This window comes from Sturnira hondurensis, unplaced genomic scaffold (genome assembly GCF_014824575.4).
Source record: "Sturnira hondurensis isolate 20B ecotype Veracruz unplaced genomic scaffold, ASM1482457v3 Scaffold0003166, whole genome shotgun sequence".
Lineage (NCBI taxonomy): Eukaryota > Metazoa > Chordata > Mammalia > Chiroptera > Phyllostomidae > Sturnira > Sturnira hondurensis.
The window spans coordinates 5,182,163-5,209,969 of NW_028075797.1; the positions used below are offsets into that span (position 1 = coordinate 5,182,163).

General features: G+C 36.4%; 1 protein-coding gene across 10 annotated transcripts in view; it reads left to right on the top strand.

Moving 5' to 3' along the window:
• The window catches only part of LOC118984032 (general transcription factor II-I-like), an 83,407-nt gene that overhangs the window by 50,743 nt on the left and 4,857 nt on the right, over positions 1-27,807 (top strand). For 3 of the 10 annotated variants that reach the window (XM_037041745.1, XM_037041755.1, XM_037041751.1), the window contains exons 9-13: positions 5,338-5,415; positions 14,688-14,747; positions 16,733-16,789; positions 18,674-18,736; positions 26,861-26,971. In XM_037041745.1, coding sequence (XP_036897640.1) covers positions 5,338-5,415; positions 14,688-14,747; positions 16,733-16,789; positions 18,674-18,736; positions 26,861-26,971 — 369 coding nt within the window. Of the gene's footprint in view, positions 1-5,337; positions 5,416-14,687; positions 14,748-14,960; positions 15,002-16,732; positions 16,795-18,673; positions 18,737-26,860; positions 26,972-27,807 lie in introns of those variants that run through there. The other 7 variants (XM_037041746.1, XM_037041749.1, XM_037041748.1 and 4 more) reach the window with 7 other exon arrangements.

A 27,807-nucleotide genomic window follows, 5' to 3' on the forward strand; every position in this document is an offset into this window, starting at 1 on the left:
TACGTTACAATTTCTTTTGTAATTGAGGTTCTATGATAAAACTCAGAATGAAAGGAACTTCATCTTTTAAAAGTAATGTGTATCTTTTTTATTTTATTTTATTTTATTTTATTTTTATTTATTTTTTATTTTTTTATTTTTTTTTCTAGATTTTATTTATTTATCTTTAGAGGGGAAAGGAAGGAGAGAGAGAGAGAGAAATATCAATGTATGGTTGCCTCTGGTGTGTCCCCTGCCGGGAACTGGCCTGCAACCCAGGCATGTGCCCTGACTGGGAATTGAACCCCGACCGTGTGGTTCGCAGGCCCGCGCTCAATCCACTGAGCTACACCAGCCAGGGCTGTGTATCTTTTTTTAAAGATTTTATTTATTTATCTGTAGAGGTGAAGGGAAGGAGAGAGGGAGAGAAATATCAGTGTATGGTTGCCTCTGGTGTGTCCCCTGCCCGGAACTGGCCTGCAACCCAGACATGTTCCCTGACTGGGAATCAAACTGCGATTGTGTGGTTCGCAGGCCTGCCCTCAATCCACTGAGCTACACCAGCAAGGGCGTGCGTAATGTGTATCTCTAAACGGCTCATTGTATATGTTTTATCATAGCCTCTGTGATGGCAAAGAAAAATGGATATTACAGTATTTTCTGGTTTTGAAAGAATTTATGTATTTTGACAGAGAAGGAAAGGGAAGGAGAAAGAGAGGGAGAGAAACATCAATCCGTTGCCTCTCTCATGCCTCCATCTGGGGACCTGGCTCGCAACCCAGGCATGTGCCCTGACAGTGAATCAAACTGGCAACCCTTTGCTTGGCAGGCTGGCACTCAATCCACACCAGCCAGGGCTACAGTATTTTCTTATCAAAGAAATAATTAAGATACATAACCTGAACATAGGCTATAGGCTGGGCGCAGACATTTCCAGTATGTAAAACGTATTTTCATGGCCTTGCAAAGTAGTGACATATGTTTGGTTTGACCTCTCGCAGAAGATGGGAACTAGTTGATCATTGTTTGTATCTGAATTCTCGCTGTTGTAGAGTGTGTGTTTGTGGGGCTTTTGCTGTGCCCTGAAATGAGTTAAAAAATCATCTTAGATGCAGTGAATTTCAGATTTAGGGTTCATCTAGGAATACAGAGATAATTTTAGAAAATCTCTTAATTCACTTTCTTATGTTATTGAACTAATAGAAATAATATATCATCTGGGCAGATTATGGAAAGACAGCATAAATTCTTAACATGATTGGTTGGACTATTATATCTCATTGTAAATGCCACCTCATCATTATATTAAATAGTGAACTACTAGAAGCACTCCTTATAAGAAAGAAGCACATTTTTACCAGTTTTCTTACCAGTGCTGTAGATGCACAAACCAATACAAATATGAAGTGTAAGTAAGTAGAAAGTAGAGGGCACCATTAACTTTTAAAGGTGATATTATATTTATAGAACTCAAAGAGAATCAACTAGACACCTACTTTAAATCAAACATTCATAACCTGACTTTTACTTCAGTAAGTGTTGAAAATTCCGGATAAAATAATAACTTGGATTAAAAGCACTTGAAAAAATTTAATAATTCTTTGAATGCTTTTTCAAAAAATATTTCATTCATTTTTTATTTTTAGAGAGAGGGGAAGGGAGGGAGAAAGAGGGAGAGAAACATCAAGGTGTTGTTGCCTCTCATGTGCCCCCACTGGGGACCTGGCCCACAACCCAGGCATGTGCCCTGAATGGGAACCGAGTGAGCAATCTTTTGATTCAGAGGCCTGCTCTTAATCCACTGAGCCACACCAGCCAGGGCTGAATGGAGAAAATTTTAATGTAAAGATTAACAAGTTATAGTTATTAACTTTATAAAAGGAGGAGTATGCTAAAGTATGATGTAAGTAAGAAGGAATGGGTGCTACCCCTTAAACTCTTAATTGTGACTTCTGAGTTGGGGGATTATTGAGTATTGATATAGTTCTGGTTGATGTACTAGGGGATATGTTGAAGTCGTCCTGGGAGTGTTGGAAAAATTGTAAGTGGGTCCACCTATGGGGAGGGTCTGCTTTCAGTAGGTTGAAATTGTATACCAAGCAGTGAATGAGTCTTGACAAGAAGGTAAGAGAAAGGTGCAGGTCCCTTTTCTTTTCTTTTCTCTCCTCTGGTCTCGGCACTGTGTTCCTTTGTGGCAGACACTCGCAAGGAGCCAGTTGGTTTGCTTCAGCAGAGTCTCAGAGGGTCGGTCTGGAACTGGGACAACTGCCTGATGTCTGCGCAGGCTACCCTTTCACTACTCAACATTCACACACCCCCTTTTCCCCACCGTTTAACTTCCGTATAACAAAGGACTGTTCCCATCTAATTGGATGCAGTTTTCCATTTTACAAAATAATTCATCTTCGCCCTCTCCCCGAAGTGCGGTGCAGTGCTCCAACAGTCATGGTACTCATCTCGGGGAAACTGGTTTACTGTCCAGTCGTGAGCTGTATTAATTCCTCTTCAGATTCACTCCTAACCCATTTGACTCTTCTCTTATCTAATGGCTGAACGGTAAAGGAAATGCCAACAATACTTCTGTAAAGCAGTAATGTGAAGAAGGATAAGGGAGAACAGTTAGTATATCCAGATGCATAATATTCACAGAAACATACTCATAACAAGGAATAAACTATACACAGTGTCCATGTTTCTGCTACTTGTGACAAGAATTTATACCTTCCTGAACTGTTACCCATTTTATTGTGTTTCACTTGCTATTAGCCAGGCCTTTAGCTGGTAAAGATCTTCAGCTGGGTGAGGTGACCCAGACCTTTAGTCCTGAAGGGTCTGAGTCCCCCGTGGATCTGCCTTTTTTGTTCCGATTTTCTGTCAACTCTTCCTGACAAACCGGATGTCCTGAAGAGGCAGCCCACGGAATGCCAGGGCTGCAGACATTGTCCCTGACCATGCTCTGGCAGTTTCCCCATTGGCAGCCCACAGAGTAGCCCCTTCTTTGCTGGGTGCTTTAGGGATAAATGTCCTTCAGCATATCAAGCTAACTCTCTCTTTGAAAGCTATTTCTTTTGTTTTAAGATTTTATTTATTCTTAAGAGGGGAAGGGAAGGAGAGAGGAAGAGAAATTTCAATGTATGGTTGTCTATCGTACATCCCCTGCTGGGAACTGGCGTGCATGCAGGTGTGTGCCCTGACTGGGAATCAAACTGCAATCCTTTTATCGCAGCTCCATGCTCATTCCACTGAGCTACACCAACCAGGGCTGAAAATTATTTAGTTTGTTTTTAAGATTTTATTTATTTATTTTTTAGAGGGTTAGAGAAGGAAAGAGAGCGGGAGAGAAACATTCTGCACACCCCCAACTGGGGACTTCGCCTACAACCCAGGCATGTTCCCTTACTGGGAATGGAACGAGCGACCTTTCAGTTTGCAGGCCAGCACTCAGTCCACTGAGCAACAGCAGCCAGATTGAAAGCTGTTTTCTTTAGTTGAAAATATTCTTTGCAGAGCTTCTCAAATTACATGACACCAATGCAATATTAAGTTCATAACACGACTGGTATGATTATGGTTGAGTATCTTAGTGAAATGTGTACAGACACCGATTTGTTTTGTTTTTAGTGATTAATTAGACTGTTCAGATTTCACCACCTTGTTGTTTATTTCTTGATTCTTGCTCTCTTAGAGTATAACTTACTCCTGCAATCATATGAGCAGAACAGTTTTTTTTTTTCAAAGCTCTTATGGTCTAGCCTCATTCGACTGCTCAGCAAAGGATGTTCATTTATTTTTTTCATTATTGAAGTTTCTTTTTCAGTTTCCATTGACATTCAACATTATATTGGTTTCAGGTATATAACTCAGTGGTTAGACACTTATATAACTAATGAAGTGATTCCCCCTATGAATAAGTCTAGTACACTCCCAATACTGTATCTAGTTATTAACAATATTATGGACTGTGTTCTCTATGCTGTACTTTACATCCTTGTGACCGTTTAGTAACTACCCATTTGTACTTTTTAATCCCTTTACATTTTTCACCCTTTAAAAGAGTTCTTACCTGAGCATATGCTTATTGTTTTGCAGGAGAGAAGGAAGGGAGGGTATGTTTATTGATTTGAGAGAGGAAGTGGGGGGGAGAAAGAAAGAGAAACATCGATTGGTTACTTCCTGCACTCACCCTGATTGGCAGTTGAACCCATAACCCTGCAACTTGGGTATGTGACCTGACTAGTTCTTGAACCTGCAGCCTTATAGTGTAGCAGATGACACTGTAGCCAACTGGTCACCTGGCCGGGGCTTCACCCTATTTTCTAACAATAGAGAGTGGGGCAAAAGTAGGTTTATACTTGTGAATACACCTTTATTCTTGTGTTATTATTTACTAATTATTGTATTAGTTTCCACAGGTACAAATGTATACCTGCTTTTGCCCCACCCTGTGTATGAGGAATATATCATTAATAAGAATTTATTAAAGAATTTGTTAAGAATGTTTCTTAAAACTTTTAATTGAGATATCATGTAAAGTATGGATAAAAAGTAAGCACACCTCTGTGACCTAATACTCACATCAGGGTACTGAACGGTAGTGACACGCCAAGAAGTTCCTCTCCTGTCGCTCATGTCCCCTTCTCATTCCTCTTCTCCCTAAGCCAGCCACTCCCTTATTTTTTCACCAGAGTTCCGTGTTTTATTTTATTGTTTCTTCAGCTTTATTGAGGTATACTTGCCATTATTTCAGTTTTAATAACAAAGATTTCTTTTCCCTAATTTTGACCTTTCTGTATGTGGAATTACGTGACATGATTGCTTTTATATGTGGCAACAAAAGTGCACTTCAGGTTATCAACCCTCTGATCGTGGGCAAAAGATTATACGGAAAAGTGTGCTTTTTGTACTCTTGTTAACAAAGGAATTTTTAGGAGGAAAAAAATCAGTGTATCTCATTATTAAAATGGGTAAAAATTACACTGTCTTTACTCTGAAATATTGAGTCATTAAAACCAATACTCACAAGTAATTTTCAGTGGCCGGTAAAAGTATTTTTAATAGTGAGTGAATACACAGTATGACTAATTGTCTTTCATTTCAAAGATAAGAACTGGCAGAGAAAAAGTGAGCAGCAAAAAATCCCAGAACATTCATAGTAGTTAACACTTAGTATAGGGTGGATTTTAGGTCATTCCCCCCACCAGCCCTGCTACCTCCAACCCTGCTGCCTAGCGCCCTTTGTCCTCCCAGAGTCTGTAAACTATGCGTTACCCTGCATTGTGAGGGTGCAGGAGAGGCTTCCCTGTACCACTTAACTGAACGTGCTGAAGTATAATCGTATGATTTCATTCACTTTTACAGGTATTTCCTTGGAAATGGCAGCTGTGACAGTGAAGGAAGAATCAGAAGATCCTGATTACTATCAATACAATGTTCAAGGTAATCCTATCTAATATAGTTTTTCTTTCCAAAGGTTATCACTGGTGAAAATTTAAATTTATCAATTTCCTGAGTTCTTTAAATACTCCTTTTATATTGTTCCTTGATTGGCATGCGAGCCTGTAATATATACTAGAATAAAATAGATTTAAAAAATTAGGCAGTACAATAAACTGAATTACAGGAGAAACATAGAAAAGCCATTACTATTCTCGAAAGGTACCTTAAAAGTGGCACAAGCTAGAGTTCAACTCCAGTTTCTGATATTTGCAAGGCATGAATGATCTTCTGAAGCTTTAATAGTTCTTTATAAAATTTTTTCTTAAAAATTAATTTTAGGGAGTGGGCAAGAGGAACATTGGTGTGTTGTTCCCCTTATGTATGCTGTTGTTGGTTGATTCTTGTATGTGCTCTGACTGGGGATCAAACCCACAACCTAGGTGGATTGGGCGGATGCTCTGACCAACTGAACTGTTGAGCTGGGGCGTTGAAACTTAATAGTTCTATTTGTGGAACAAAAACAACTGTGTAAACATTATCATTATCTTAAAAATCTGTAAAAAGTTAAGACAGTAATAAGTTTTAGCTACTTTTTGTTACGTGTCTTTTTGCTTGATTATGAGGAAAAATTAAAGTTTATAATTTCACAATGAGTTTTGCTTTTAAGCCTTAATGGATTTTAGTTTAGAAGAATGTTTTCTAGATTTAATAGTAAGTTTCATTTTTTTTGCATGTGTAAATTACATCAAAACATGTAAAGAGTAAGATCAGATTAGTTTTCTTGTATATGCCCATCACTATCAAACCATCTTCACTTCAATCAAGATAAGGAAATGTCCATCACCTCCAAGTTTCCTTGTTTCCCTTTGTCAATTCACTGCTCTCCCCAAGCAACGATGTGTTTTCTATCATTATAGCTTAGTTCCTATTTTTTAGAAATTTATATAAATGGAATCACCACCAAGTATGTACTGTTATTCGTGGAGGGTGGTGTGCTTGTGAATTCTTTCATTCCATACAGTTGCTTTGTGGTCCACCCATGGTGTTCCATATACCAGTAGCTAGTTTCATTTCATTTCTCGGTATTATTCTGTTGTATGGCCATACTGCCATTTGTTTGTCCCTTTGGTTATTGATGGACATTTAGTTGTTTCCAGTTTGGGCTGTTAGGAAGTAAAGCTGCTGTCAACTTTTGTTTGCAAATTCTTGTGTGGAAATATGCCTTCCTTTCTCTTGAGTAGATTCCTAGAAATGGAATAGCTGGGACATATATGGTAGGTATTCACCTTTTTAAGAAACTGCCAAACTGCTTTTCACAGTGCATGAGTCTACTGTTTTACATTTTCTTCAGCAGTGTATGCTAGTTCAAGTTGCTTCACATCCTCGTCAAAACTTATGTGGTCAGTCTTAATTCTGTGTAGTCATCTTATTGAATATCTTACGATGCCTCATTTTGGTTTTAATATGCATTTGCACAGTAGGATTAGTTCATTTAAAGAGCTAAGCCATTATCACTTCTAGAATATTATGAAAGTGTTGTGAATTAATTTATTCTGGTTTGTAATGATGGGAATGAATACTTGTATCCATATGTTAAACTGTGTTATGGGGAATTTCATGATTTTTATCTGTCAGTTTTGGAACATTTTATTGCTTGTGAGATTAGGAATTGCATGGCCAAAAGCTTGAGAGAAATGGAAGGTTTTTAATTAAAAAGTTAAAATTTTGGAAGGTATTTACAATTTCATAGCAGTTGTTAGTATCTTAAAAACATGCATAAATTTATTAAATACTGTTTCACATTCTTTTTTAAACAGATTGTTTAATTTTTAAAATAATAAGTTTACCTGGCTGGTGTAGCTCAGTGGATTGAGTGCAGACCTGCGAACCAGAGTATCGCGGTTCGATTCCCAGTCAGGGCACATGCATCAGTTGTAGGCCAGTTCCCAGCAGGGGAACCATGAGAGGCAACCATACATTGATATTTCTCTCCTTCTCTCCTTCCCTTCCCCTCTAAAAAATAAATAAATAAATCTTCAAAAATAATAAGTTTATCTTCGTATTGTCTTTTTAACAATTCTGTTATGTCAACTAAAATTATAAAAGCTTTTTTTTCCCCTGAAAAAAAATTAGGAATGAAATTAGGAATGTGATTTTTAAAAATATATATTTTATTGATTATGCCATTACAGTTGTCCCATTTTCCCCCTTCATTCCCCTCCATCCTGCACACCCACTCTCCCTCCCCCACCCCCCTGTAGTTTATCACCACGTATCTCAAGTTCTTTATATTCTATATTTCCCCTACTATTCTTGGCCCCCCCCCTGTACATTTTCTACCTACCGTCTATACTACTTTCTCTCTGTACCTCCTCTCCACCCCTCCTCCCACTCCCGCGTTCCTAACCCTCCATGTGATCTCCATCTGTATGGTTTTGCTCCTGATATATCTGTCCTCTTAGTTTGCTTTTGTTTTAGGCGTGGCTGTTAATAACTGTGAGTTTGCTGTCCTTTCAATGTTCATGTTTTTTCTTTTTCTTACCCTTTAACATTTCATACAATAAGGGCTTGGTGATGATGAACTCCTTGAAGTTGACCTTATCTGAGAAACACTTTATCTGTCCTTCCATTCGAAATGAAAGCTTTGCTGGATAGAGCAATCTTGGATGTAGATCTTTGGATTTCATGACTTGGAATACTTTCCAGCCCCTGCTTTCCTGTAAGGTCTCTTTTGAGAAATCAGCTGAGAGTCTGATGGGCACTCCTGTGTAGGTGACTGTCCCCTTATCTCTTGCTGCTTCTAGAATTCTCTCCTTCATTTTCATCTTGGCTAATGTATTATGATGGTCCTCGGTGTGTGCCTTCTTGGGTCCAACTCTTTTGCACTCTCTGAGCTTCCTGAACTTCCTGGAAGTGTATTTCCTTTGCCAGACTTGGGAAGTTCTCCTTTATTATTAGTTCAAAGAAGTTTTCCATTTGTTGGTCTTCTTTTTCTCCTTTTGGTACCCCTATGATTCAGATGTTGGACCGTTTAAAAATGTCCTGGAAGTTCCTAAGCCTCTGCTCATTTTTCTTTTTGATTTCTTGTTTCTTCATTCCTTTTTTTTTTTTCTTCCTTCTGGTCCACTTGATTTATTTGAGTCCCAGTTTCCTTTCCATCCCTCTTGGTTTCCTGTGCACTTCCCTTCATTTCAATTAGTTTAGCCTTTATTTCTTTCTCTAATTTGTGACTAAAATCAACCAGTTGTGTGAGCCTCCTGATCACCAGTGTTTTGAAGTGTGCACCTGAAAGGTTGGCTATCTCTTGGTCGATTAGAATTATTGGCTCTGGAGCTTTGAGCTGTTCTGGCGCGATAATTTTTTGGTCTGTTCTGCCTGTTATGTACGAGGGGCATAGCCTTAGGTGCTCACCAGGGTGGAGTGACCCAGTTGCTGGATTGTTATTCTGTATGTGCGGGTGGGGTCAGAGAGAGGCAGTGGCGTTCGGTCTTTGCTCTCTTGGATTTCCGTCCCCTCCTCTGCTTCCTGAAAGCAAACCAGGCCCCCCTGGTCCCTGCTCCCGGGTATGTAGGTTTGTGCACCCTGCCCGTCCCCATCGGTCTGTCCCACAAACCCTGTGAGCCTGGGAGCCTCTCCCAGCACCTGGACCCGAGAAAGTCTTTCAATTTGATGCTTTCAGTCTCTAATTCCTGTTGTTAGGGTCCTAGCCTAAGCGAGGACCCCAACCCTAGCCTAAGCGGCCTGTTTCACTGCTCGCTCCTTCGCTTGGTTCATTTGCGCATGAATGTGTGACCCTGGTTAGCCAGACGCCGTGCTCCCTCACTGGGTCTGCCTGTTGCCACTTCATGCCTGGGATCTGCCAACCCGCCTGGTCTTCTGGGTCTGTCCTGCCAATCTTTCCTGCCCGACCCTGCTTCTTTGCTGACTCAGCTCTTCTTACTGGTCTGGCTGAATGGTTCATTGTTGTGGAACTGCATACAGTTCAGTTTTCTGTGTTTTGGCTGTGTTTTTGTTACTAAAACTTTTTTTCTTTAAACTTGGTTGTATGAGGAGGCAGACTCTTTCCACCTACGTCTCCATCTCAGCCAGAAGTGAATCAGGAATGTGATTTTAAGATGATGCCTGAGTAATAAGATTTAGAAATCAGATATTATGAGAGAAGAAAGATTGTCTGAAATGATAATATCTTAAATGCAGGTGAAGAAGGTGGAAGCTAGACAACTATGTTTTGTTTTGTTTTAATGTAGCAAGCTGAGAGATATAGTCCATGAAATTTGGATATTTTTCTTAATAATTGAATTTTGACAGTTCCTTGTGTATTCTGAGTAAAAGTCCTTTGCAGTGTGATTTGTATACTAAAGGTTTTTTTTCCCTTGTATGGGTTATGCTTAAGTATGGTAGCTAAGAAATCTTAGTCTGACCCAACATCATAGAGATTTTTCTTGTATTTCATAAAAAGTTTTACAGTTTTACACATAGGACTGTGATCAGTTTAGACCTAGGTTTTGTATTAGAGTGTAAGATAATGAGCATTCGGTTTTCCCAGCATCCTCTGTTGAAAAGACTGTTCTTTTCTCATTGCATTAGCTTTACATCTCTGTCAGTTTCCTGATTATATTCTGTTACATTGATCTCTGTGTGTGTCTGTCCTTTTGCCAAAATTACATTGTCTTGAAATCATATTGGAAGAGTCCTTCAAAATTGTTCGTTTTCAAAATTATTTTTGCCTATTTTAGCTTCTTACCATTTCATACGAATGTTAAAAATTAACTTGTTGATTGGTTAAAAAATCTGTTGGGTATTTTAACGACAGTTGTGCTGAATTTGTAGAGTAACTTGGGTTAAATATCCTAATGTGGAACCCCGTGATTCATGAGCATGGCATATATATCTGAGCTATTCAGCTCCTCCTTGATTTCTTTCATCAGTGCATTGTTTTCAGTACAGAGGTCTTGTACACACTTTCTAAGATTTATATCTAAATAGTTAATGTTTTATGGTGTTAATAAGTGGTACTGTTCTTTTACATTTCAGCTTCCAATTATTTATTGCTAACTACAATAGATTTTTTTAAAGTCTGACTTTGTCTCTTGTGACCTAGCTAAAGTTCCCTTATTCTAGCAACTTTTTGGTAAAATCTTTTGGCTTTTCTAAATAGACGTTGTTATTCTTTTTCTCCCCCCCCCCCCCTTGTGTTAGTTGCACTGGCTGGGATCATCTAGTGTTATGTTGAGTTGGAGTGAGAGCAGATAATCCTACCTTGTGCACAGTTTTAGAAGAAATCTTTCAGGATGATAGCTGTGGGTATATGTTTTTGTGTCGGTTTGTGAAGAGTTTTTATGGTGATTGGGTGCTTGTGAAAGGTTTTTATTGCAGCTATTGAGGTGATGACATGGTTTTTTTGTTTAAAATATTCAAATGATAATTGACATTAATTTTGAAATGTGGAATCAGCCAGGTATTCCTGGGGTAAACCCTAGTTGGTTAATTTCTATTTATTTATTTATTTTTCTGTTTCATCCTCACCCAAGGACATTTTTAAAATTGCTTTTAGAGAGAGGAGGGGAGAGGGAGGGAGGGAGACCGCAGTATCAATCAGCTGCCTTCTTGCGTGCACTGACCTAACCCACAACCCGGGTATGTGCCCTGACCTGGAATTGAACCTGTGACCTTTTGGTCCCCAGGAGGACAGTCCAACCAGCTGAGCCACACTGGCCAGACCCATACTTGGTTAACTTTTAAATTTCTTTTTATAGTTATAGGACTATTCGGTTTACGTATTTATTCTTGACTGATTTGGCACATTGTATGTTTTTAAGGAGTTTGTGTATTTTGTCTTTAAGCTTTTTAAATTTTAATGTTTGTAGGGGTTTATCCTGATTCCTCATTTTCAGTTTTCTGATGTGTGCCTTTCATTATTTTTCTCGGTTGGTCTAGCTCAGGTTTAGCAAGGTTGGCAATATAGACATTTAGATTAAACAGTTAACTACTGTCGGTATTTGTTGTATGCCATGTGTTGTATGATGTTCAGTAAACTCCGTGACCTCTAACCGCTAGGTAGGTATCAGTAGCAACTTCGCAGTTATGAGAATTAAAAATGTGTCCAGACATTGCCATGTCCCTGGGGAACAGTATTGTTCCCAAAACAGAACCACTGGTCCAGATGTATAGTTTGCTCAAAAAATGCTTTTCCTCACTGATCCAGCTTTTATTTTGCAGTTTTTGCTCTTAATGTTTCTTTGTTTTCTGCTTGCTTTAATTTGTTTCTTAAGATAGAAGCTTAAATCATTGATTTGAGATCTTTTCTGTTGCAAGGATTTAATGCCATAAACTACCCCCCAAAGCATTAGTTTAGCAACGCCTCATGAACTTTGATGTGTATTTTCATTCAGTTCAAAATATTTTCTAATTTCTCTTGTGGTATCCTCTTTGTCCTGTGGTTTACATAGAAGTATGTAGTTTTGACTTCTCTAAATTAAAGCTTGTGGACATTTCGGGTATCTTTCTGTTAATGATTTTCAGTTTATTTTTATTGTGCTTAGAGAACATTCTTTGTGTAATTTCATTTAACTTTGTTCAGGTTGATTGATAAAGTGGTACATACCTGCTCGATCCTTTCTCATATTTCTGTCTCCTTGTTCTGTAAATCACAGTAGGATAGAAATGTCAGTCGCCTCTGTGGGTTTGTCTGTTTCTCCTCTCATTTCTGTCACTTGTGCTTCATGCGTTCTGAAGGTCTGTTGTTAGGTGTCATTGTCATAGAAGCTCCTTCTCTTGGGCTACTTTCCTGGCAACCAACCCTTGTCCTGACGTGTAAGAACCCAGATTAGTTTTGTGTGTTTTGTATTTCGTGTAAATCGAATCCTTCAGCAGGTTGTCTCTTGTTTCAGGCTGCTTTTGTAAAACAGAATTTGTGAGACATTATCTTTTGGTGTACATTTTTTGCATTGTTGTGTTGTATTTCTGAAATGCCCTTTTAAAGCGAAATGTTTCAAATCTACACACAAATTGTACATCTGCCCAGGTTTACTGAAAATCTTTTGTCGCCCTCATCGCCCACAGGACATAACCTGTTAAATGTGTAATTGACATCCTTCTTTGAGCTCTCCCAGACGATCACTTTCTCCCTGTTCCTCTTGAGTTAACCGTTCTGTTGAAATGAGGGCTGTCCTTCCTGATAAGGGTTTTATACTTGTACCTTGTATGTAATCCCACAGAGGTGTGTGTGTGTATCTGTGCACATATATTTTATGTATAGTATTTTGTCAGTTTTTAAGCTCGACATGAATGGTATCATACTGTATCTATTATTATGTATGTGTTCTTGCGTGTCACTCAGTATGTCTTCAAGATGGATGTATTTTGTCACATGTAGATTTAATACTGTCATTGTGCTAGTTATTGTGATCATTTGTTCATTCTTCTACATAAGCACGTTTATGTTTTCTTCCAAAACTCTGGTATCCCCAAATAGGCTTGTACGTATTTCTGCGTACATGTCAGTCTCCCTGTGAGATAGTGGTACTCAGACGTGAGTGTTGGTAACGTTGGACGTTTGCAGTGATTGGTAGACACTACTGGAATTTTGAGTTTCAGGGTCAAATATGAATAAAATGCAAATGTGCGCCGTTAAACAGGCAGCTAAAATTAAACATCATAGATAATTTGAAATTTTAATAATCTGTAATAATATACTAGAAGAAATTAAAGTTAAGTAATATTAATTTAAGGCCAAATAAGGAAAAGATAGGTATAAATAGTAAGATTACCTAATATATATAGTAATGAGTTACTAAGTTGATACAGTAATCATTAATTTTATATACCTAACAGTGTAGCCTGAAAATAAAAGAATTGACATAATTATGACATATTTACAAATCCACAGTCATTGAATACTTATAAATGTTAAGTAGAATATTTGAATCTACAGTATACCCAGAACTCTGTACATAGCAAATGAATGTTTGTTTACAAATCATGGATCTTTTACACAAATTGACTTTATACTTGTTCACAGATAGTCTTTAAAAATTCCCTGAATATAATGTAATGTATAAGTTAGTAATAAGTTATTTAAAATAGAAATCCTGTATAATGGAAGCCTAAGAAATATACTTTGATTCAACAAGGACCTATACTGAAAATATCATATGCCTAACCTTGTGAAAAAGCAGTTGAAGCAACATTTAGAAGTCAGTTACTACCCTTAGGTATGGTGTCATGAATTTTTTTCTGTATGTCTTTACCCAGGATCACATGACTAGGAAGCCATGAATCTGACATTTAAATTTAGGGTTCTTTCATTCAGTGCCTTGCTCTTAGTTATGATTCCAAATACAGTCTTTGTATTTTCTATAAAGTTGTGTTCCTCTGTGATGTGTCTTTTGCTTCTAACGTGTGGTTTTGTGCCTCTGTGAAATTCCTCAGCATTAGCAAACCAAAGAGTCTTAGGATATTCTCCAAATAAATAGTCAGAGATAGTTTGTATATTTCATATTCATGCTAGGTGTTTCATGTTAAGCACCCATTGAAAACACTTTTTTCTGTTTTAAATGTTTCATTACTAAAGTGGTAGAATAATAACATGCAAATGTGTTATAATCTGTATAACACTTGGTAAAGGTTTAATTAACCCCAAATACTTTATATGTTAATAATTGGAAAGAACCATGTTAAATTATTTGAAAGTGCTTATGAATCTGCAGGAAAGGGGGATTGGATTCTGAATTAACTGTTAGTTTGTCATGTTTCTGTTTCCAAGGAGATTCAAGCTTACTGGTAGCTCAATTACATGACTTTAGAGATCCCGAGTAAGGTAGAAGAACTTGATTCTACATTTTTCTTCAGTATGACAGAAGATTAAGCAAATATTTGTCAAGGAAGGAACAAATACACCTTGTAAAATAATCCTGCATTTATACACTATACAATGTAAAAGTTGCAGTTTGCTGTTATGAACCTTTTACTGTTGGTTTAAAAAAACCCATATTCACCGTTTCAGACATATCATTCCCGCTCACTTCATGTCTAGTTATTTTCAAAAATTCTTTTGACTGTCTGTATGTGAATTTATCTGAGCTCAGTTTTTTCATTCACTGAGACTGTAAATTGATACCACTCATTTTGTCAGTCATTTTTTTAAAATTTTGCCTTTTTTTGTTTAGGAAAAGGCTGTAGTATTCCATATCTTTCACCCAAATTTCTTTACTAAAGTGACCCAAAATACATTTTTGGGATTGCTTTTGAAGTGTTATCTTTGTATTCCAAAGCAGGCCCTTCTGAAACTGATGATGTTGATGACAAACTCCCCCTTTCGAAGTCTTTGCAAGGTATATATAACTTTTCATTCCATTTTTCCACATACTGTTTTTATTCAATGTTTCTTTATATTGGACAGACTGTGTTTTAGCATTTATATTCGTATTATTACTTTTCTAAATGGAAAAGGAAAAAATGTATTGGCCTTTTTATTTTTTGAAAAACATAAATGAACTTCACAAGCAACAATTTTTCAAAACCAATTTTCCCTTTTGTGAATCTAGTAATGAATCTCGAAATGGGTACATGACACACTTTCATATTGAAGGTAAAGTACACATTTATAAATACCTTATATCAGAATAGTCAGAAGTAAGGTTTTTATTGTATGGTTAGTAATGTAACTATGGATAAGGACATGTTGATACTTAGCTTTTTGAAGGATTGATCACTTGTAAATGCCTGAGTTAATTAATTGAATACTTTTTTGAAAATTTTTATAGTGTTCCCTAACTTGATGATTGTAAGCTCTTTGTGATGGCTTTTGCTTCTCTCTATCCTGGCTTTGAGCACATAAGATTTATTTTTGTTAGCTTGACTTTTTAAATGTAAGTGTAATTGCTATTTCAGATTTTGAAAGAACAAAAATGAGACAAAGAATCTTTGTTTATATGCACTCTTGCAATAATTGTGAGGTTAGAACCACCACCTTAAGTGTTATTATTCTTTACGCAGTCTTTCCTTATTTAAGGATTAGTCTCTTCTCCATTACCTCCCATTCCTTCGACCTCACTCACTCTTTATTTTCTTCGACATTAGAGTCAAAGAACCTAATACTTCGTAAATCCCAATGTTGAAATTTTGAAAAAGAAGGAAGGGTCTCAGCGTTGAGAAAATATATTGGAAAAAGTTGAAGAGTAACTCATTGATCTAGATTTATAGATTTGCCTAGTGTTTTGAGCTCGGGTGAGTTTTCATAGTATGAAGTGGAAGAGAATCCCAAGATAATTACGGTATCATAAAGCTAGATAACGAAAACCAGACATATTTGACCATAGTATGATGTTTCAAATTGAAAAACACTGAACACAGAATGATAGCTTTTGAAACTGATGAAGGTAAAATGTATTTAAAACCTGTGTCTCAGTGTTGTATGTTTGTAGTTTTTGAAAGTAGTTGTCAGTGGATGACAAGTGATTGATTTTTTTCCCTTTCCCCCATGGGATTTATTTTTTTACTCATAGGTGACATATTTATACAAAAAGGCAGGGATTTTCAACCTTTTCCATGGTAGCAGCTCATGTACTTAAGGGCAGAGGATGACTATTTTGGGGCAGTTTGGGTACTTAATTCTAAGTGGCTCTCTGATGTTTTAGTTGACTCTCTTCCTATTTATGAGTGAAGCTTCCGTGCTAGTGGGATGAGCCTGTTTACCTTGTGACTGCCTAACCTGATACATTGCTTTATGTTCCAGTTTTTAGAAGCAGGCAGATAATATTACCTGAATTAAAATGCTTTTGAGACTAAAGGTAGTGTCTTAAATTTTAACTTACAAATTTCCTTTAAGTTCATCTTTGAGTAAATAATGGGGATTGAGTTTCTATAGCTTCCACCATAGTAAAGATAGAAAGCAGGAAACATGTCACAGCAAAACCTGAACTTGTTTATCTAGACTTAATAGAGCCTGTGAGCAAAGAAAGAATTTACTGTGGTTTGTGGTTTTTTGTGTGTGAGTCATTGGCAGATGAGCATGGTACATTGAAACTTAATTGTTCTATTTCTCGAATTCTAACATCTGTGAGTAACTATATTGTATAATTATAATAACTAACAGTAAATCCCCAAACCTACTTAAAAATAATTGTTTTGAGTTTTCAAATAGAAGTGTTAAATGTTTTCTGAATTAGATCACAGTGTTTGAAATAATTGCTGAGTTAAAGAATCAGTTTGCATATGTTGTGTTATATATTTTAAATGGTTTGCCTTGGTACCTAGTTTCTTTTCTTTCAATGTAGGTTTCTATTGGTTTATTATATGTGGTTTATTTTCTTTTTAGGAAGCCATCATTCTTCAGAGGGTAATGAAGGAGCAGAAATGGAAGTACCAGCAGAAGGTTAGAAATCAAGGGACTTTTATTTTGCTGTATTTGTATTATGTTTGTGTTCTATATTATAGAGAATACTATTCTTACGACCCCTTATTCGGAAATAAAAAGATGATTGTTTTGGTATACCTTCTTAGCCACCAGGGTTTTTCTTTAGTGCTAAGATGCAATATATCTCTTTAACTATACTGAGTAATAAAGCACACGCGGATGAATACTTAAGTGGTAAGTAAAACTCTTCGTGATGCAAAGTGCTGCCCCTTTTTTTCCTGGTCATCTTGTGCCATGTTAACATTTTTTAAAGAAAGAGAGTCTTCAGTATTTAGAATTATAATTATTACTGGCTAGGTTCCTATTCAGTTTTAAGCATAGTGTTTAATGGTATCAATTTGAGAACTAGGATACTTTATTCTACAGGAGAGGTTTTTCTCTGTGCTTAGCTTATTTGATACCCACAACTACCCTGTGAACCATGTTCTAGTTATCATCCATCCGCCTTTACTCTCAGGGTTGAATGAATGTTTAAATGTGGTACAGCTTTTTAAATTGTTGGAATCTTGAGTTAAACTGTTAGGATGTAGTATGGCTTCCTATTTCTAAGTGGTTTATATAGTTTCCAAAAAGTTTTTATAGATTGTTCCCAAGGAAAATGACTGGTATGGTAACTGAATCTTGTTTTAAAATTATTTCTCTCATAGAGTGGTCGTGTTGCACCGTATTTTTCTAGGTTAAAAATGAAGTGTGTTCTGTAACTTTATACTCCATATATTTGCTTTTTTTATTTTTAAAAATCATTAGTTGGATCTTTTACCCTCTCTGAGTAGAGGGACTTCTTAATCTTTCGAAATTCCGTTTTACAAGGGAGGTTTCTAACTGGAATACATTTCCTGCAGAAATAGTAAGATGCTCATTTTAAACAGTATTTTAGATTTCTTTTGATTTTTTAGAAGATAGAATACATGAAAATTTTTATTCTGTGTGGTGATAATTAAATATTTTTGATGTAACCAAATCCTCTATATTGAATAGGTGATATTTACAGCAAAATACCGATATGTAATATACATGGGACAGGTTTCATCAGGCACTATCAATTACTTCACAGTTTACAATTCTGTAATTAGATAGTAGACTTGCACATACTTTATATTTGAGGAGATTTTTGTTGTTTTATCGCAGTGTTAATAGACTTCAATTAAACCTGGGTTCTGGTCTTCATTCTTTTACTAACCAATAAACAATCTTTCCCAAATCAATTAATCTTTCAACCTTTTCAAAATCAAAGAGAGTTGATAAAGATACTTTCTAGCTTCTAGCACTAACATTCTGATATACATATATTTGTTGGGTTCAGTAACACATATATTAATGAAATATTTAATTTTTAAAATAATATTGCATATAACATTTGGGGATATAGTCCTTATGCATTTTTTTATAGTCACTGTCTTAACCTAAAGGTATCCACTGCAAAAAAACTGTGGTTTGATTTAACAATTACATCACTCCTAGAATTTCTCATAGCAGAGGAAAAATAGTAAAAACAGGAAGGAAAAACTAAAGCCTTTATTTTCATTTTAGCATTTTTCTAGTTATAGTAGGAAAACAACTGTGACTTTATTATAATGTTACTCCTCTAAAAATTGAAGTTTTTTGAGTCCATCAGTGCGGGTAACTTGGTATTATCTAATAGTCTTCCAGAAGTTTTCTTCCTTTTGTTTTTTTATCCCTTTTTCTAAGTAAAGGGGCTAGATATTTTAGTAAATATGAGATGAAATAAAATGCCAGTAAAACTTTATAGTAGGCTGCTTTTGGAGTGTCAGATCAATAAAATGTTGAAACAGAGAAAGTGCTTTATAATGAATGTCATTTTAGAATTTTATTTTTTTCAAGATTCTACTCAACATGTCCCTTCAGAAACAAGTGAGGACCCTGAAGTTGAGGTGACAATTGAAGGTTAGTTATTGAAAAGCCTTGATTCCAAAAGTTTACTTCTGGTCATAAAAACACTTGTCACTCACATTCACATTTCTAAGTATGCATTTCATCCATTCTTAAAGGAAACTTGTGATACGAATTGAAGCATATATGTGTATGTCTAACCAAAGCAGCCCGCTTCCCAGCAGTGCACCCAGTGCTTTGGGAGTTTAAGACAAGAAAAATAAGCTGTGAAAATGAGCAGTGGGCCAGGCTGTGCCCTGTCCTTGGGAATTGAGAATAAAAAATGAGAATTATGACCATCAAATCAAATTCTGTAATCAGTTGCTGCGTTGTGATAGGTAGATCTGATTAGTATCAATAACCCCTGTTATCTACTTGAGTAAAGTGGAGAAGAAAGTGTTGCTAGGTTAGTCAATTTTGAAAGGGAGTTTTCTCCTAAAATACTATTAGAGGCTAATATGTAACCTGTTCCTAAAAACTGTTTTTGAATCAGTAGCTAAAAATATATTCTAAACTAATCTTTATAGCCAGAGTTGCCTTAAGCCTAGTTTTTTCTTCAGAGATAATGCATGAATGCAGATGAGCCAGTTTATCCTGAATTATTTAAAAATTCAGCCAATACAATTATTAACAGTATCATCGTTCATATTTAATAGTTAAGTACGTATTTTTTTCCTTTTACACTGTTGCACACTGTTACCCTACAATTTTTTCTCCTGGAAGTTATTCTTTCCTAAGGAAAAGTATTGAAACAAAACAACAAATTGTACTATGTTATGTTTACATCTGCCCTGCTGTAAAGTCCCTCTACTCATTTGATTGTGTATACATCTAAAAATAATTTGATTTATACACATGTGTATAGTTCTATAAAATACATGCTTTCATGGCATACAACATTAAATGAACATTTAAAATATACATATATCACTTTTCCCATAGGTTTTTTTCCTCCCCATAACCACACATCTTGATACTTCACCTTTTTTTTTTTAACTGCTGCATAGCTTTTCTTGAATTTACCTTCTGTTTCTCTCTCTAATCACTCACTTTGTATCTGTCTAATAACAAGTCTCCTCCTGATGTCACTTGGTAATTTATAGTATTTGGCCACCTAACAACTAACTGCTCAAAATGTATGTCTTCATTGCTTCTAAAAAGCTATGAATATATAGGTAGCTTTCACCTAACATGAGATTTTTCTCACCCTTCCTGTCTCAAAATAATATATGTATTTCTTTTATCATTAATATAATTTTACTAACCTAAAAGCAGTTTTGAATTGTTTGTAGTTTAGCATTAAATAATTGAAAATTTTTTATTTATAAACCTCATTAACTGTCAGAAAAGGAAATCTTAAGAGTTTATAAACATTATAAATACTGAAAACTTTGTCTTTTCTAAACAGATAGGGCAAATGGATTATATTAAAATTTATTAGGACAAAGCTTTAAATAGGAAAATAACCAACTTATTTTTTTTCATATCTTATAGCAGATAACGGCTGTATTAAATTTGTTTGGAGAGGAAACACATGCTTTTATAATATAGGACTTTTAAAGAGATGTTAGTGATAATTATGAAATAAATTGGTCATGAACCTGAAATGTGTCAAACTTTTCAATTTTAAGTCTTTGGAAGAAGTGATAAATCTTATTATTTTAAACTAAAACATATAGTACGAAAAGCTTTATCATCCAAACTTGTCAACAAGTAGTAGAATTTTACTATTTAGATGGCTTTTGTTCACAATCAGTATCAATGAAATACCAGGTCTGTGTAAGTAATTACAGAGTAGACTTTTCTATGGTGCATATGTATGTGAACAAACGGTATATCAACCTTAATTAAATTGCTACTGTATTTGTCCTGTATAATGCGCATTTTTACCCAAATTACAGGGAAAAATAAGGATGCGCATTATACATAAGTAATACTAATTCCATATCATAAAAATGCTTTTAACTCTTTTATTTATGCTTATGCATTAAAAGTATAACTCTAGAAAGCAACACTGATATCCGTAAGCAAAATAATACCCTGGAACATGATTATTGGTTTTGCTGAACTTATGGCGAACTTATAATGAAAGCAGTTTTCACAAACGATTCAACGAAATGAAACAAAGAGCAACATATTGTTTTCCTCAGAGAAAGATAGATGATGCCGATGGGAATCCACTTGATGAGATAGGTGATGCGGACTTTATTACCATCTGGTGAACAGTGCGACATTTCTCTTCGTACACTTTAGGCGGGAGAAATTATGGGAAAATCCCTTGGAAAATGTGGAAACGGTTTTCATACACTGCAAGCTTTAAGGTAAAAGTTATTAAATATGCTAAAAAGCATGGCAACAGAGCTGCGGAGAGACACTAAGGACCTCCTCCCACAGAGAGTGTCATCAGATTGTGGAGGCAACATCTGAGGAAGAAAAGCTTCTTCAGATGCCAAGACAGAAGAAGGCAACGCGAGGGAAACCTCCAAAACCTCCAAAGTGGCCGGAGGTGGAGCAGGAGGTCAAGACTTGAAATTTGGAGCAGTGTCAAACTGGGGTCACTCTTTCGACCAAGATGATACAAGAAGAAGGTAAAAGGATCTGACAAGAGAAAAACATTGATGATTTCTCAGGGACTCCTAAGTGGTTTTGCTGTGTATAAAGCACCTAGACGTTTTTTTTATCAGTATGCCACGGAAGGTGAAGTGTAAGTCTGTGCTATTTACAAGGAAGGTCAAATGAGAACTTGTGCATCTGTTTGATAAATACTGTCTATTTTCTCTGGAAAGATTGTAGAATGGTAGAAACTCAGTAAATACTATAGTTCAGAAGTTAACTTTTGGTGCATCTTCATAATATAAAAAATACACAGGCGCTGGAATTGTGATTTTTTTTGGTTTGTTTAATGTAAATGATCCAGAAAAAGGTCCCTGTTGTCATATGTTTAGTTGGGGAGCAGGGAGGGACTCTTGCCTCTCACAGACGAGGCAAGTTTAAAAGGAAAAGTGTATGTAGAGAATGATGTTCTGTTCAGAAAAATACTGGAAGAAGAAGATAAATGAAGATAATGCCACATGCCTGTGGATGACTTTTATTTTCTCCCGTTGTATCTTTCTGCATTTCCCAAATAGTTTATAGAAAAGATTAAGAAATAACTCGGCTGTCTGAGTCTGTCAGGTTTTCCACACCACTTTAACTTTGATTTATTTCTTTGAAATCATGTGGCGTTCTGCGGGGCCGACTGGCGTTAATGCAGATGCATTATCTTGTAGGATACCGGTCCCTGCCTATTGCCGGTGGTGCGCTCTTCCATCTGTGGTGGTCCCCCTGTACTTAGATCAGTGGGACACCTTTATAAGTTATGTGACTTAGGTTTGAGAAATAGTCCTTAGAATTCTACAACTGCGCAAGCCTTAGTTTCATAAGAACCGTGAATGACGATGTTTTGGGGTAAACTCAAATTGCTCTCCCATCTTTGAAGCGCTTGTCTTTGACGTGTGCTGAGAACGTCTTAACGCATCCCTGTTTGAGATCTAGCTGTCATGAAACAAGCTAATAGAAGTTTTTTGCTTCAAAGAGGTTCGCTAAGCATGCAGTTCTCTTTTAGGGCATTGTTTCCCAAACCTGAGCCATTCACATATGTTCGTTCTGCTGTGGCCCACCCTTACCCTTCAATACGTAGTTTTTCCTTTAAATTGATTTTAAACAGATTCATTTAAAAATTAATTTTGTATCTTCCAAAGTAAAACTGTCTTTGAAATTTTTAAATTTCTTTCTCATAAACATTTAAAAATATACATAAATATTTGAACAAAAGAGTGCAGTTCTCCATGTAGTTGGTGCACGTCACCTCCTCCAGTACATGGACTACAATTCGGGTAGCACTGTTTTGGAGCTTCAGGAGTTGGATTACCTGTCATCCTCTGGTGGTATCCTTTGTTGTGAGATTCATGCTTAGGATGCTGGCAGGTATTTGGCTGCTGCATGTGATTAAGGCTTACACTATTCAGATACTCATTTAAACATTCTACAAATGCCAAGCAAGTTGTATGTAGTGGAGAAGGATTGTATCAGATGCCAAGGGTTTAGGAGTGAGCGAGGTAGGCAAGGTTCACTGGAGGGTGTTGAACAAAGGAGCAACAGGTTCTGTCCTTCGGTTTGTAGAAACGGCTACCGTGTTTCAGAAGTCTGAGAGCAGAGCATAGTGGAAGCAAGAAATCCAACTTAGGACGCTGTTAGAATGGTCTAGGGCAGACAACATGGTGCTTTAGAATAGGGTGGTAGAAGTGGACAGAAAGGGTTAAATTCTGGGTGTTTCTAAAGATAGAGCTGATATGCTTTTCTGTTTGTCATTGTTTAATTCTTGTGCTTCTCTTTTTATTTTTCAAGATTTTATTTATTTATTTCTGGAGAGGGGAAGGGAGGCGGAAGAGAGGGAGAGAAACATTGACATGAGAGGGAAACATCAATCACACGCCCTAGCCCACAACCCAGGACCATGTGCTGATGGGGAATCCACCAGCGACCTTTCAGTTTGCAGGACAACACCCAACCCACTGAGCTATACCAGTCAGAGCTCTGCTTACCTTGTAAATGTAACTGGGGAGTTCATAGAACCTGTAACCGAGTAGGTTAACATTTAAAGATTTTGTTAGTGGAGTTATGACAAGGATCCATGGGCAAAAAATGGCAATTATTAATTTGAAATATGAAGGGTAGTTAATGATTTGAGTGATTTCGGAAGGGATACAGTGCTTGGTTAATTTTGGTTTGTCTTTTGTTTTCTTTGAATGGGCATCAGTTTGCATGACAAAACATTACCAATTTGGTTATGAAAATAAAAGTATCAGGAAAAAGCTTCATATTCGATTTATGCATTTACCAGTGAGATTATAGTAACATATTTTAGCTCTGAAGTCTGTATTATCTCTAACCGTATCTGTAAAGGGGATGCTAAAGAAAAACAGATTATTTTCTAAACAGGCCTTTTGAGTTGGGGACCGTTGCCGCCATCTTTAGAGGCACGGAACCCCTAGTGTCCGCTCTGGTAGAATAGCTGTCATTTCTGATTGACAGGTGTTGTATGTTCAAAACATTTTGAAAGTTGTTTTTTTATTCTTCTAGTTTTGATGCTATGAGTAGTGTGAGCTTAATTTTGAAGCATCCTGAAATACGTGTCTTTTTACAGAACAGTGGTAGTTTATAAAGTCGGAACAGCATGACACTTAGAAATGGTGCTGTCTCCTGGGCCCCGTTATTAGAGGTGGAGTCTCGGAGTTTTCTTTATATTTTCTGCTACAGAGAAATAATTTTGATTTTTCGGTCAATAAACACATTTCTCATCCTTTCTTTTTTTTTTTTTCTTAAGATTTTATTTATTTATCTTTAGAGGGGAAGGGAGGGAGAGAGGGAGAGAAACATCAATGTATGGTTGCCTTTCCTGCGTCCCCTGCTGAGAGTTGGCCTGCAGGGAACTGGCCTGCAACCCAGTCATGTGCCCTGACTGAGAATCGAACCTCGATCTTCTGAGTCGCAGGCCGGCGCTCAATCCACTGAGCTACACCAGCCAGGGCTTCATCCTTTCTTAATACCAATTATAGTTGTTGTTGTTTTTAGCAGAGTGGAGAAAAAAATGGAAGGTGTGGCTAAGTTGATAGCGTTGATGATCTAATTCCATGTTTTATATGATTTAAATGGGTTACTCTTTTAATATAATATGTGGTGTGATATTTTATCATTACAAATAATTAATCTCTGTGTATTGTTCACATATAGTAGACTGAAATTCATTATTTGTCCCTCCAGAAACATGATAACATTTTTAAATTTTTTTATATAAATAATTTTTCATTTAATTCTTGTTCAAGTACAGCTTTCTGTCTTATATTCCCATCCCTGCCCGACCCACCGCAACATTTTAAATTTTTTATAATCTTTGTTAAAGGTTTTAAATCATTGATCGTAAGGAGAAAAAAGGCAAATCCTGGAGAATATTTCTTAACAAAAAGACAATGATGTTAGTTTTCTAAATATATTTATACTGTTACAAACCCTTTGTGTTCTAAAATAGGTTTGACCAAAGAAGTGAGGTCTTGACACTAAAGAAAATCACTCTTGGCCTTTCTTTCACGTCGGCCTCAGTTTGAAACAGTGCAGATGATCACTGGGATTGATGTAATCCCTGCAGTTCTTCATTGTCATCCTACAGCTGTATTTTCTCTTTCATTTTGTGTAATTTAATTAACTAGTTTAAATGATGATCTATAAATATTTTAGGCAACAGCCTAGAGGAAAAATATTCCTGTTTTAAATCTCATTGTTTAATGTTTGAGAAGAAATATCAATATTAAACATATAAATGCTTTGATAATATTTATAGATGAAACTAGTATATTTCATTTTACCTTTTAGAAACTAGCATAAAAATACTCTTAGGGTTCTAACAATCTTTTAGGAGGTTGGAAAAGAGGGTTTATTCTTTGAGTGTGTCTCCAGAGTTGAAGGCCAAAGGAGTGAATGACACCTAATGTTTTCCCAAATGTATCTACTTAGGTTTAAATCTAATTACTTAAAGAATCTACTGTTGGTCTTTTGACCATTTTTAGTTCTTGTTGTAATGTAATAATTATAAACCCAGGTGACATAGTCATGTTTTATTTTATTAGTAGTTTGTCATTTTCCACTAGTTCTGTACCATGGGTTTTATTTTCTTCTGTATTTGAACATGCATTTCTACAGTGGTTTCTACACATGAAGTGTTTATAGTGTTGTAAATGGTCTTTATGATGTTTTCCTGAAGTAGCATCCCCTAAATTAGCATTTTTGCCTTTGCCAGTACTCAAATCGGATCATAATGGCACTGATTGTGGTACTGGTGACATTGATAGGTTTTGCCCCTATAGTTGGGTTACTGGACAATCCGTAGTCATTACAGGAAGAAGCCAAAGTTCTCAATGCTGTGATAGGGACGAGATGCCAAATGTTTCGGGCTTCAGGCAGATTATTTTCTTGATTAATATACATTGTATATAATACTTATCCATTAGTCTTCCAGGCAACATTGTATGTTAGGCTGAATTTGGATTTTATGTTAGTTTAGTGGAAAGAGTTTTACCCATAATCTAATCTCTGCCACACTATCTAGAGTTATGACATGAGTAAGTCGCGTAACATTCTCTGAACTTGTTTCTTGACCTTTCAAATGAAAATGAAAATCACACTGACCTAAAGAGGTAGCTTATATTTTAATGGTATCTTTTTGTTACTGCTAGTATCTTTTACAGAGTAATTATTTTCTATCCCATACTCAAAGTATAGCTGTAAAGTTATAATTTCAGTTATTTACCCATGGTATTTGAGCAGAAATCTTAGCAGTGTGCAGTGACATTTCCAGGGACTATATGATGGTAGGGAGAACTCTCTTATTTGAGCCAAATGTCCTTAATTCTAGCACGAGGTACGTTAAAGCATCATAGCGGTGCTCTGTTACATTCTTAACCACGAACAAGTCAACATGAACTCCTGCTACAGGTGTGTGCGATGGCTGTATTCTGTGCCTAAATACCTGATTGCTCGTTTCTACATAGGTTTTATATTGACCAAATCAGTCTTACCTGTTTCACAAATAATATAGCTCTGTGTCCTTAATTCTATATATTCTGCATTTAAGTGTTTGATATGTAGTTGTTCATCCTCCCTTGTTCATGTGCGTGAATTGTATGTGAGTTTAACTAATTTTCCACTCAAGCTGTATTTTCTCTCCCCTTTCTTATATATTTGTGTAATTGGAGGTATCTGTCTCCATCAAACAAAACCTTTTTTCTGAAAGACAAAGTAGAGTATAAGTGTAGGCAGTTATCTGAGAGCAGTTAATGAGAGGAGAAATTTATAGTGACCGTTCAGATTAAGCAAAGGAAGAAGGAAAAACAATGAAGAAGACAGGGAAAAGGAGGCATATTCCCTCGAGCACACCCCAGGAGAGCAGGGAAACCTCACATGTAGCTGGGGAAAATATGCTGAACATGCCAGCACAGGAGGCTTGATTTCAAGCTCCCCTTATCTTTTGACTGTTGAGGATGTGACAGGTGATGGCTGTAAGTCCTTTAGTCTGTCCCCCCACTGATGACAGTTTTCTTTTTCAAGATGATGATTATTCTCCACCTACCAAGAGACCAAAGAGCAACGAGCCACCCCAGCCGCCAGTCCCGGAACCTGCCAATGCTGGAAAACGGAAAGTGAGGGAGTTCAACTTTGGTAAGTTCTTGATTAAGTACACACCCTTTTTCTTTGATTCTGAACTTCTCGTGTTATTGATAAAAATTCCGTCATTCTTTAGGGGCGTGCTTTCCAGTGTCTTACTGTTTTATAATCTACTCTGAGGAAAACCATGGACAGTTTGAAGTAACTCGACATTGTTTAAACATAGTTTGGGTTTACCAGAGCGCAAGACATTACATTTGTGATGCTAATTACAGTTAGTAGACTTTAAATCAGTGTTCATAACTTAGTAATATGATTATTTTTCTTAGCTTTAAAACCTCTATCTTTTTATACTTTCATTATTTTTTTCTTTTCTTTGTGTACCTGTCAGCAGCTAATCTAACCAAAAGGCTGCTGCCAGTGGCCTTTTGAAGGGACTAAAGAAAATAGGAGTGGCAGATTGTGTTTGTGGTGTCCATTTTGAGCCTTTAGCGTGTTAAACATTTAAGATAGCATGTTAATATTTTAACTTGTCATGCAGTGTCATGTTCATAAAACTTAGACATGATTTAGAAACATTCCTGAATGACCTTGGAGACCTCACTCCTTTTTTGCCTTCACTTTGCAGTGTTTCTTGTATTGCATTGGTCTTTCTGCCCTCCTGCCTTTCAGGGATTATAAGGCTAAAAAAAGAGGGACTTGGTATGAGGTGTTTCAAAAGTCAACTTTAAAACAGCCCCTGTTGAACCACGAAAAAGGAAAAAATTCTTAAGAAAGCAATAAAATTATATAAAGGAAAATAGATTATAAAAAGATTAGGGTATGTTATGTAGAAAAAAGTTTTTAGATGTTAGGTGTCCTCAGAACTTGTTAGTACCCCCAAGAGAAGT